Below are 12,578 nucleotides of genomic sequence, written 5' to 3' on the forward strand. Positions count from 1 at the left end.
CAATGATAAGCTTCTATGAAATTTAAAAATAACTTTACCTTCTTTTAAACATGAATGTTTTTTCTCTTACAGATGTATCAGTCAGGTTGTAGTTTGGACAAAAAAAAGCAATTTGAAGACATCAGCTTTGGCTCTGGTCAAGTCCATGTTTGTTGTAATATTATTGGAAAAAAAAACTTTTTACTAAAAAAAATCCACAAAAACTCACAAGCATGCTGAGGATTAAAAAAAAAACATGCTGCAGAAGCTCTCCCTTAAATACTGTATGTTTGATTGCATCAGAACAGTGGGCAAATTTGCAAATGCATGTGAAGTAATTGTGTTACAGTAATTAATTGGATTTTTGCACTTTTGTTGAAGAGCTATTTACTATGGTGAAGGTTTTGAATGTGTCTCATTGAGCTGTATGTGAGGCCCAGAAGATGGTTGCTTCCTGAAATAAAAGCTCAGCTGAGACTGAGACTGTTTAAACCTTTACTGTGTCCCTGCAAATGAAGACAAAAACAAAATAAGAGATATTGTATCTCATAGTGTGTCTATGTAAACTTAAAGTTATATGTAAGTAAATGCCTTTCACTCTCAAAGCCCACTAATTAACAAGTGTCCACTGAAATAATAGCTCTCTCTGCTGGTCATGTGGGGGAAAAGCAACATTCTGGTCCATATTTACTTATTTTTCTATCAGTCAAACCAGAAACCTGACACACAAAAATCGGTAAATGTAGAAAACCCTAAAAGAAAAGGCAGAAAAAGGAGAAATTATTTGCACAAATATAAATTATTAAGAAAACAAAAAAGAGAGAAAGAAAAAAAAATAAGATGGCAATGAAAAACATAAGTGACTAGGAATAATAATAATAATAATAATAATAATATTAATAAAAAAAAGAATTGTGCAGCCAAACCCAGCTGAGATTTGAGGACGTAAAATTTTCTGTTTGGGGGTGTTGAAATACATCTGTGTGAGTGTTTAAAGACAGAAAGCAAGAGTGAGGGAGGGACGCAAGCTGTTCTTCAGCAGGTTGTGAACTCTATTTCAGTTTTTATTGATGACAATAAGGACATTTTCTGTATGTAAAGTAGCTGATGATAAAAACAAAAGCACAACCTCTGAGGGCGTAGCTGTTCAAAGCATAAGAAACCTCCAAATGTGCACTAAGCGTGCAGGGGGGGGATGTTCCTGTAAGCAGAAGATTACAAACCGTTATTTTCTTAGTAGAACCATCAGATAAGGAGGATCTGTGTTCATAGGTGGGTAGCAGATGAGTTCGAAATCAAAAGCAGGAAGCTGAGTGAATCACTGTACTCACACAGAGGCAGAGCCTTTGAGAATGTGGTTTGGGCTTAATCTTGTTCTTCTTTTGAAATTTTTTAAGCACGTAAAGCCCCAACCCTGAGCTCTTTCTTCATATGCAGCTGGGAGGCCAGTGAAGCTCTGGCACCTGCGAGGAATATTACTTTCATTTGACTTGGCAAGGCCAGATCCAGAAGATCGAGAAACTAACTGAGTGTAAGCCATCCTTCTGCAAGGTACGTACGGAAAAAAGAAAACACAAATAAGCACAAAAGTTTTCTAAATTATGTGCTGGAAAAAAAAAAATCAGTTTGGTAACTGAATGATTTTAATACTTTTTTGATAAAGTGCATGTGATAAATTTTAAAGCTTGAAATGTACTGATCCGTTTTTAAAATCACTGTTTTCACACTGTTAAAACAATTGATCACCTTTAATGACTGAAATGAAAGTTTCAAAGAACAGTTTTACAGAACTGCCACTTCTGTAAAATATGCAAACTATATTTACACAAGACACAAGTTCTCAAAATCTAATCTTTCTTTCTACACAAACGGCTCATCTCTTTACCATTCTATATGTGACGCACAAAACCTGATATCTTCCTTGTCAACGAGTACTTCTATATTATGTATAACCTTACAATGGTGATTTTTGAGAAGTGAAAGTGTTGAAACAAGAAAATAAGATTCAATTATCAGGTTTGGTTCCTTAGATCAGGTTTCTGAAGTTTGTTTCTCGCTTGCCATAATTTGCATGAATGAAAGCGTCTTTTAGCAGCTAAAAGTGTTGGTTAGTGTCAATTTCCATTCATCAGTTAAAACAGAAAAATAACAAGAGGAGTTGAAAGTTGAAAAGTTGAAAGTTGTAGTGTCACACAGAGAAACTTCACTTCTATTATTTTCTTGTGTAGTTTCATGTCACCGCTCGGCTTGTTGGTGTTTATTGGCCTTGTTATCTGTCAGCGACCTACCTGCAGTCAAACTGAATCTCAGTGATACATCTAAGATCCTCGCTGATGTGGATCTTATCAGCTCTTAAGATCAATCGAAGTACAGAGTGCAGCCACCTGCAGTCTACCTTTGAGTGCATTCATTTAATGCCTAATGGGGCTGAAAATGGGTCACTCACTAGCAGAGGAAGTGATGAACTAGAACACTGGCTTTTATTCTGTAAACAGACAAAAAAGCTGTGATGTGAGTTTTCCCCCGACTGTGCACAGAGCAGACTGTGATCTAAACGATCAAAATTATACGCTAGAATTTTTATTTTATTTTATTTTTTTCCAGTTTGTTGACTGCACAGTGTTACCAACCTAAATGAAGAACGGAGTGTTATTGTTTCAGCTAAAATGCATGTCAGCATTTTCTAAATGAGGGTTTTGTATATATGACAAGTTTTTATTACTGAACCGTTAAAGAATACATTCATTAATTATTAGGCATTACTTACAATTCATAAACCATCAGATGTTTTACTTCAATAGAAGTAATAGAAATTCTATGACAGGTAAAAGCCCTGCATTCAAAGGTGGAAAGTACTTAAATACACTTTCTAAGTACAAGTACTGTACTGAAATACAGTTTTAAGGTACTTGCACTTTTCTCAGTAATTCCATTTCAACCTGCCTTGCACTTCTACTTCTACCAGTTTTCAAAGCAGATATTGTACTATTCACTCCTCTACATTTGTCTTACTGCTTTAGTTACTGGTTACTTTCAAGATTCAAGTTATTGGAAAATAAATAAATAAATAAATGATCATGCAAATAAATAAATGTGTATAAAGTAGTTACAATTAGCCCCAGCTTTACAAGCTGAAACAGAAAAGCAATGCTTACACACTGGTGTATGCATTGCTTACATTGATATGTATCCAGTCCCATCATGTTGGGTTGCATAGTTACAATCCAATATGATTAATACACATTTACAGTAATAATAAATATTATTACTTAATCTTGTAATTTGTCAATGTGTAGTCAATTTTAAGTGCATTATATACACAACTGAGCAGTTTCATAATAAAGCAGTACATCACACTCTTTAAGTTTTGGTTGTAATATCTTACCGTGTAAACTAACCAGTAGTGACAGCAGTGAAACTGATTATTTATATTTTCAGTTATTTGCTACTTGGTGTTTATGGTTGTCTTTTCTTCTTCAGGTTAAAAACATGGAGCTTACGACTTTAAACTACGATTACAATACAAATTCAGATTACCCTGATGAAGAGCTGTGCAACCTCGACCCTGACCCCATGGAGATCATCACCCAAACCTACATCCACTCCTTCATCTGTGCCTTCGGCCTGATTGGCAACTCTCTTGTAATCGTCACCTACATATTCTACAAGAGAACCAAGACGATGACGGATGTCTATCTCTTCAATGTGGCTGTGGCAGACCTGATCTTCGTGTTGGCCCTGCCGTTCATCATATACAACGAGCAGTACAATTGGCCGATGGGTTCTTTGGCTTGCAAAATGCTAAGGTCAGCCTACGGTATCAACCTCTACAGTGGCATGCTCCTGCTTGCGTGCATTAGCGGTGATCGGTACATTGCTATAGTTCAGGCAAGAAGATCCTTTGGGGCTCGCTCACGCTCTCTTATCTACAGCCGCCTCATCTGCTCTTCTGTTTGGGTGTTTGCAGTGGCTTTAACTCTGCCCACACTCATCTACACTAAATGCTTTGAAGAACCAAGTCCGGGGGCGGATACGGTCACTGTGAAATGTCAGCTGTATTTCAGTAAAAATGAAACAGCAAAGTTAGTGAAGGTGCTGGTTCCCAGCCTTCAAATGGCATTTGGCTTCCTGCTGCCTCTGCTGGTGATGATGTTCTGTTACTCCAGCATCATATGCACCTTGCTGAGAGCACCGCAGAGCAGCCAGAGGCACAAGGCTGTCCGGGTGGTCTTGGCGGTTGTTGTGGTTTTCATTTTGTGCCACCTCCCCTACAATGTGGCTCTGCTGAAACACACTCTGTCTCTTTTCAAGGAGAGGAGCTGTGAGGCAGAAAAGGTTAAACTCCAGGTTCTGGCCATTTCCCGTGGTGTAGCGTACCTCCACTGCTGTCTAAACCCCATCCTCTACGCCTTCATCGGGGTGAAGTTCAGAAGCCACTTCCGGCAAATAATGTTGGATCTGTGGTGCTTTAGCAAAAAGTACATCTACTCTGCTCGCTCGTCTCGCGGAACATCTGATGTTTGCATCTCAGGCTACAAGTCTTCAGAAGGCTCTCACCACATGTCATCATTCAGTGCATGACGCTGCAGCCTTCTGAAGGAGATCGATGCTAAAGCTCAAAGAGCCTCTCATCTTCCCAAGCCGTTGCTCTGCTGTAGCTGTAAGTAAAATCAATGCTTTAAAAAATACTGGGTAACTCCAGTGATTAAACATTGTACGTTAGTAGAGTAGATGGGGCGCCACAGAAACAAAGTTTAAAAAGCTGTCAAAATAAGGCAACCAGAAACGGAGACATCTTGACTTTTAGTTTGTAAAATGCATCAACTTGAGAAAATGCTGGATCCTTCGCTTCACATAACGCAACTAGTAGCACTTTTTCTTAAGATAAGCACTGTCTGGCACACACCCATGTCTTTCTATATACTCCCACTTTGTAACATATGCTTTCTGATAATTATCTCCAAGTCCAAGAAGATTTATACCCCATCAGAGATCATCATCAGAGTAATTTTCTCACTTTATATTTGAATTATTATGATATTACACATGTTCCATGTTTTAAGATTAATCTGACATTTATGTGTAAAATCAGTAATGTGATCACATGCACCTGTACAGACCTGTCAAGCAGGAAGAGCAGAGGTGCAACTAATAACATTAACAATAACAGCACCATGGGCCAATTTATAGAAATTAGATCTATTCGTCAATCTGATCACCTCACACAAATATCCAGCTGTATATATCCAGTGTATATGTAACTATGGGTGTGAATGACGTATTATCCTTAACCAAACTCACGACCGCTGACGGCTGCTTTTGTTGGTTTTATTAACATCTTTTTTTTTTTTTTTTTTAATGTAACTGAAGTGACTGATGTATGATTGTTACCATAATGACATACTATTCTTTTCTTGTATTCCTGTAAGTCTGCTCATTTAAACAAAACAAAACAAGAAGCTTAAGTTCCTCATATTTCTAAATTCACTGTACTGTCACTGTGTTATACATTTATAAAGCTTTGACATTTTGGATTTTGTAAATCTTGATTATATTCTTCTGTCATATTGTCTGAATAAACATGGTCTGAAATTTCTTTCTTTGACCAGATTATTGAGTATTGATATAATCTCTCGTACCATAGATTTTATACCATTGAACAGCACACACAACATTCACATTCAGCCAACATGTAACATAATACTTGAGCTAGACTGGAAAGTCGTTACTTTTCGTACTCAGGATTACCTGACATTTAAACCTGGTAACCTGGTGGCACACATTACACACATTACATTACGGTGTGTGATGGAATATCTGCGTGCAGTCAACCCCCTAAAGGTTGAATTCATTTTCTTCTGACAATCCAGATAAGATAACAGCAATGTGGCAGCACACTGTGACACAGTCTACAGTAACAGGGCCTAAAGACAATGGCACAGATACAATCTAAAACACTTATGTGTGGTACAGCAGGTCTTTTCTCTTGTGGTACATGTGGTTGAAAGAAAAGATGGTGTCATTGATAAAGATGGGCTGGTGAGGTAAAGGCAATGGAAAACAATTGAAAGCCTGAATGGCAGGTTGACATGAAGTACTCACTGTTTAGCTCGATGAACTGTTGATTGAACAGCTGCTTGGGTTCACTGTTCAGGTTTTTTAGCCCGTGTGTGGTTTTCAGTCTGATGCTTGTTCAACCACTTGGGTCCAGAATGAAAAATCTCAGTGGTTGGATTGTTGTTCCTGGAATTCAGAGGAGAAAGTATAGTAACTTTGGTTATGACTTTGTGTGCTTTGTGTTAACTGGTAGTTAGAAGATGCTGAGATACTAAACTGAAATGGTTACAACTGTGAACTCTGTACCTGCTAAATACTCACATGTCCTCTCTTGGAAACACTGCAAAGATGCCCGATACAAAAAGTAACCAATCAGCTTTAACAGAAGATGATAAACTTTTCTGTTTTGTGAGGCGTGATCCAGATGTGGTTTCTAAACTGATCTCCTTGTGCCCATAAATCATTATGTTTTAGGGTCATTTCCTGCAGTTGATGTCAGTCCTGATAAATGCCACCACAGGTTACTAGAGTCAAAGTGTAAAAACTTCCGAGTTTTGCAAGCAGAAGCAGCAAACGTAGCAGAGGAGTTGCTTGATCTCTTGAGGCACCGACGACTGTCAGCTCGTTTGACCCCATTAGAGCCAAACAAGCTGACATCAACAATGGCTTGAAAGTCACTGATGATATTATTATTTCTGAGATACCATCATTGATCACAACTGACCAGAGCTCTGAAATACAACTGAATTTGCAGACAAAAAAAAAAAACCCTGTAATGCTAAGACACTGATCAGCCTGGGTTTAATATCCAGCTTTACTGAAGCGTAGCATTAGTCTTTTCTAGACCCTTATCTTGAACCACCATCTTGCCTCTTCCTCATTACTGGTATCTGTTAGAAAAGAGCAAATACCACATGTCAGCTGATCGCACGTCTGTGGCTTTTGGCAGCAACAAATCAGTCAAACAATGACTGGCTTGAATTTATTACACTTAGAATTTATTTGACACATTTATTTACTTATAAACGTATTCAGTTCCTCCACAAAGTACTTCTATCGTATCAGCTCTGTATATGTGGCACCCTGTGTATGTCTGAAGCAGGATCCTTCTCTGTTTGCTTTTCCTTTTTCCTTTTAATGGGCTTCAGAAAACTTTTGATCTGCAGAAATAAACTTGACATTATAAGAAAGATATTAGAGGGATTGCTGTGTTCTCCTTCCATTTGTGTTGTTGTTTTTTAACTATACACAACAACACACTATATTAAAACGGAAGGATGTAAAAACACAATGTCATTCATCTTCACTATTATCATCAAAGACAAGACAAGAAGTTCACGAGGAGCTGGGTGGTGTGAACACGGGAGTTTTTATCTAATGCTGGTATTTCTTTTATGAAACAGAGCATAGTGTTGTGAACCCAAGATGCTGTTGCACAATACACAGCTGTGACATCACAAGTTATTGGTGATCGAATCCCCAGGAAAAAGGACACAGGGAAACATGACTGACTCCTGTCCCACAGTAGGAAATAGCTGAACAGCACTGTTGCTCCGTTTTCGTCCACTGGATGTCCTCAGTACGTTTTGCCTAGTTTTTGGTTTTCACCTGATGGATCAAATCATCTCTCAGTGTGCCAGTTTCCAGTTGCTGATTGCGACAAAATTGCTTTGTTGAGATCTCCCAGCTTGACAACACCACCCACTCTGTTGCTTGCCTTCTTGCTGGGCTATGTTTCCCATACAGCCCATTCAAACGTGTAACGTCTGTGCTCAGCCTTCTCTGTTAGACAATCTTCCTTTATTTTTATTGATGCTCGCTTCCTTTTTTCTACACACACACACAGGATTTAGTGTTTAGCTAATGTTCATTTCTTCCGTGCACATTATGAATCTGTGTTCTTCTGTTTCACTGGTGACCTTAAGCCAGCTGGTCACACAAACTGATTGTAGGGAAATCCAGAATTGGCATCGTGGCATTTAAATAATTCAATCAAATGATATTTGACTTGAGTCACATTTTAGACACATTTAAGTGCCAGATGTGAAGAACTGCAGTTAGACTCAGCTGGATCCAGGTACACACTGGACACATCTAGACACAAGATAACAGGTGTGCACAGGGCCTCAGCTGTGGGAGAGGACTGCATCCATGTAATCAAAATAGCTCATTTCATGGTGTTTCATGTAATTCTATTTTAACTTTATTTCAGAAATAGGAACAAGCAGCATACAAACAAGTTATCATGGCATGAGCTCCTTTTTCAGATCTATGGCTATAACCTTTACCCACTAGGTGTCCTCGGAGAGTCCACTGTCTCTACACACCACCTGACCTCTTTTATGAGCCATAACTTGCCTCTTCAGCTGTTCCTTATTTGCTTATTGGCAGCAGTAATAGATAGAGACAAGCATACAAAATCATAATCAACAATACAGGATCTCTGTGTGCTTGTGTATCACTCTCAAAGGACACTGCAGAACTCGAGAGCACAGGTGTCTTAGCATGGTGAGATCGTGCGCTATGCAGCGACTGAAATGCCAGAACACATGGTGAAATACTGTAGATGGTGAAACACTGTAGAAGCACAGGTGTAAGTAATAATATCAGAGGTGGCTCTGTTCCATTCAGGCGTCCCAGTAAATCATGCCAGTAGTAAAGCAGTATGCACAACACCAGAGCCCTGGAACACATAAATGGAATGCAGCTATTTGTATCGTTGTTGTTATACTTGTGTTTGACAAGCAAAATGCTGCAATGAGAAAGATCAGGTGGTTACTTCATTTTCTCAGAGGATTTATATCTGCTGTTTCTAATTTTAAGTGGACAATTTTAGATTTATGATTTTAGTTTTAACAAAAAGGAGTCATTGGTTACTCACAGGAAATGTACTCCTGAGCCTGAGACACAAAAATCTATCAGACACTGTCACTGTGTTTGCTGGAGTATTCCTTATTCCTCACCTGCCTAGTTGCCAGAGTTTCCACCCAACCCAATCACCTGCTAACCCTGTTGCTCATTAATAATCAGTTACAACTGCTCTTCAACCATACTAAGTTGCTTTACTGCTGTGTGTACCCAGTCATTTCTGTGTGCCTGTTACTGCAGGCCTGCTGCTAAGTTTCAGCCTGCACAACCAATTAAACTGTATCCTGCTATCTACTGTATGTACTGGTGTTTGTATTTGGGTCCACCCTCCTGTTGCTATGTACCTCAGCTGTTACAGTATGTGAACACTACAGTAAAAATACAAGTCATTGCAAAGTTCAGGTAACATTTTTGGAAGCTGCCTGTCAAATAAATAAAAAATTAAACATCAGAAAAATGAGCAATATGCAAGGCAAGTGAAAACTGGTTCACTGGAATGTTTTACTAGTTGAAGCTGAGACATTGTTAACATCATTAATTACACTTATGCTTTTCCTTCCATGTCAAATTCAAATGTCTGCCATGAAAAAGGTCTACAGTGATCAGGTGTTTTTGTTTTGGGCAATTGGGGGAAGTGGAACAAGGTGTGGAGACAACTGACTGGTTATCACCTCACAGCATTCATAATATGTTGTCACAGTGAACATTAGCATTCATTTGGAGTAAGGTTTAAGTGCACCTGATAACTTTTAGCCCAGTCACTACTCTCTTTTTAGCTCTGTTTTTGATCTCCACCACTCTCTGAGACAATTAATTGTCTCTTTAGCTCATAAATGCTCCACTATGTTCATCGGGTTGAAGCTAACTTTGACTGTCTGCTGTATGGTGCAGGTATGGTGGTGTAATGTGCTTTATTAGGGCTTTTTCATTAAAAACAGCTGCATGCTGAGGCTGGAAAACTGTTGATCGGAGAAGTAAGACAGAACTAAAACACTACAAGTAAGTTATGGGCCATAAAACCAAAACAGTGAGCTGAAACACACTAAAATGTTCCACTGAGCCAAGGAGAACTGCAGCGGTGGGTGATAATTCTTGTGGTTGGGTCACTAAAAGCAACACCTTTCACGCTACGCATAGTGATTTCATCCAGTAATAATGTAAAACAGTGATTAAATGCAGCTTCAAATTTCTCAGTGATAAATGTTCTACAGTCAGTGAATTACAGCATGCCAAAAAAACGTTTACAAATGGAGGAGCTGTCAGAGGTTTGGGTGCACAAGGTCACTTTGGTGGTAGCAGTGGAGGGGCGTGAGAGCATTGTGCTGTTTCTCACTCTGGATACTGGAAGCTTCTCTGCTGATTTGAACCAGTCACCTCCAGTCAGGAATTATGACATCAGGTAATATATTACCGTCCATTTATCTTCAGAGAAACGACACCTTGTAAAAGACCGTTTTACTGTGATGATTTAGAGACCCTTTAGCCCCAGGCTCATTCCAGATAGCCCTCTTTCAGTTTCACATGTTATGGACATGCCATAACAAGGTAGCACCGGGTGCCATCTTTGGCGCCGCAGAGACTAAGAGGGGGTCCTCCTTTGAGAATTTACTCAAAGAGGATCCTTGGCGCCTTTCATGAAGGGTATTTTTGTAACCACCACTGAGTATATTCACCTAAACATCTAGTATTTAATAATGAAGTCACTCCTTTGACTCATATACCACATTCAGCTTAAGATTCATTCTCCTGAGAGTCATCACTGTTGAGTGGTTTTGCTGCAGAAGCATGGTATATATCATCTGGGTAGACCTGCATGCACAAACATCTCTGCTAAATATTTGTGCATCTCTCTGTGTGCATTCAGCTGTGACTTCCTCTGTTTGTTGATTGTTAAGTCTTTACCAGATGTTGATGAACAATGGCCTGTAGTCTAACAGTGTGACATCGGAAAACATCAGAGAAGAGAGCTTTTCATGCTAAAACAATCATGCTAGACTTTGGTCCGTTTATTCATTTTCTGCTTAGCCAGTCAGACACAGTGCTAATTTTAGGTAAGTCTGTTTAGAAATGCTACATTTGTGCAACAGGAGTTTATCTCTCATCATTGGGATGGGAACCACATCAGTGTGGTCTGAGGGCTTGTGTTACAGTTTAATTGAATATGGGGTTAAAAAGATGTCCTGTAAAACCTGGAGTGAAGTGTAATTGGACGTGTGTTGTCCTTTGCAGGCTCAGTTGGATAGTTAATACATCCACCATTGCCTGGCAGTGGTTTCTTGTCTATTTTTCTTGTTGGCACAGTATGATCCTCCAAGCCTTAACAAATTAAGGCATAAAATTTGCTGTGAATTCTCTCATATCTGTCATTTTTTTTTTTGGATGGTGTGGCAGTCAGTGATTAAGCTGTAGCTAACAGTCTCGTTTGTTTTACTGCAACATCTTCACAGCAGGAGGAAACAGCGATGCCAAACCATGCGCCGTCCTCGTGCGTGCTGTATCACTGTCACAGCACTCGCAAGCAACAAGAGAGAGAGAGGGTTTGTGAGAGTCACTGTGGAAATTTTTCACTGTTACCCTCGTCTAACAGAAGGGAGCTTCACTGTTTCCTGATCTGCTCCCCTTTGCCATACTATTACAGCTGTAATGAAGTGCTAATGGACTGCCAAAGCAAGGTACCACACCGAGCTTTTCACCTATTGAGCAGTTTTTGGGAGCTGCAGGTGACAGTAAGATATGCAGCAATGTGCCAGGAAAGGCAAGGAAGCAGAGGTGTAAATTATGGATCATTTTTCCTCATTCAAATAACCCTCAAATTAACCCTCAAATATTTAGAGTCACTGACTATGCAGTTCATTCACTTTCTGAGCTATGGGGTTGCAGCACTGCATTTGTGGAGCAGTAAGTGAATGCATCACTGTGTGCTTATTCTGTCCTCAGGTCGTCCATTGCTGGCATGCTGTCACATTCAGTTCAGTATAAGAAGCACTGCACATAAAGATAACAGCTCAGCAGCAAACTATTTGCAACAGTTAACACATTAGGATTGTTTGTGTGGCTTTCGCTGTCTTTTAATAAGCCTGTAACAAGGAAGCAGCATACTGTGAGTCAGAGCTGAGCTGAAGGCAGGGCTCTCAGTGTGAAGAGAGGAGCCCTGCTGTTTAACAACTGATACAGTCAGTAAAGATGGGGACTTGGTATAATCAGTTCAGTCTGAAGATTCTTTGAAAACAATATTGATTTGTACATAATCCCCTCTCCACTGAAGAAGAGGACTGCTGGCTTGTAAACATGGATGTACAGTAATTAATCGATGCAGGTTGTGTGATACTTTAAAATTTGTCTTTGTAATTTTGCATGAAGACCAAGGACTCAACTGCACAACTCGATGAGGACTCAGAGGGTGGAGAGTTAAGGCAGGTTTACTAACAAGCAAGGGTTGGTACACGGTAGGTCAATTGAAACAGGCAAAGGTATCCAAATCGACAGGCAAACTCAAGAAATCACAAGTGAGAAGCAAAGGTCCATATTAACACTGGAAACACTCAGCAAAAACAGGCTAGAACACTTGACACAAGGGACGAAGACGAACTGGAACAGAACAAAGGAGAAGACAACCTAAATACATGAGGGGGTGGAGACAGTAGGAAGCAGGTGCAACACATTAGGGTGGAGCC

General features: G+C 39.5%; 1 protein-coding gene across 1 annotated transcript; it reads left to right on the forward strand.

The window, feature by feature from the left end:
* The first annotated feature begins 1,433 nt into the window (after positions 1-1,433).
* ccr6b (chemokine (C-C motif) receptor 6b) lies at positions 1,434-5,353 on the forward strand. The gene is made up of 2 exons (XM_041060877.1): positions 1,434-1,530; positions 3,460-5,353. The coding sequence occupies exon 2, from the start codon at positions 3,469-3,471 to the stop codon at positions 4,558-4,560; it is 1,092 nt and encodes a 363-aa protein (XP_040916811.1). The 5' UTR covers positions 1,434-1,530; positions 3,460-3,468; the 3' UTR covers positions 4,561-5,353.
* The last annotated feature ends 7,225 nt before the right edge of the window (positions 5,354-12,578 follow it).

This window comes from Toxotes jaculatrix, chromosome 17 (assembly GCF_017976425.1).
Source record: "Toxotes jaculatrix isolate fToxJac2 chromosome 17, fToxJac2.pri, whole genome shotgun sequence".
In the NCBI taxonomy this organism is placed as follows: domain Eukaryota; kingdom Metazoa; phylum Chordata; class Actinopteri; family Toxotidae; genus Toxotes; species Toxotes jaculatrix.

Bases quoted from the DNA above. Each gene is read 5' to 3' on its own strand.
- ccr6b (XM_041060877.1), top strand. From the start codon at position 3,469: ATGGAGCTTACGACTTTAAACTACGATTACAATACAAATTCAGATTAC.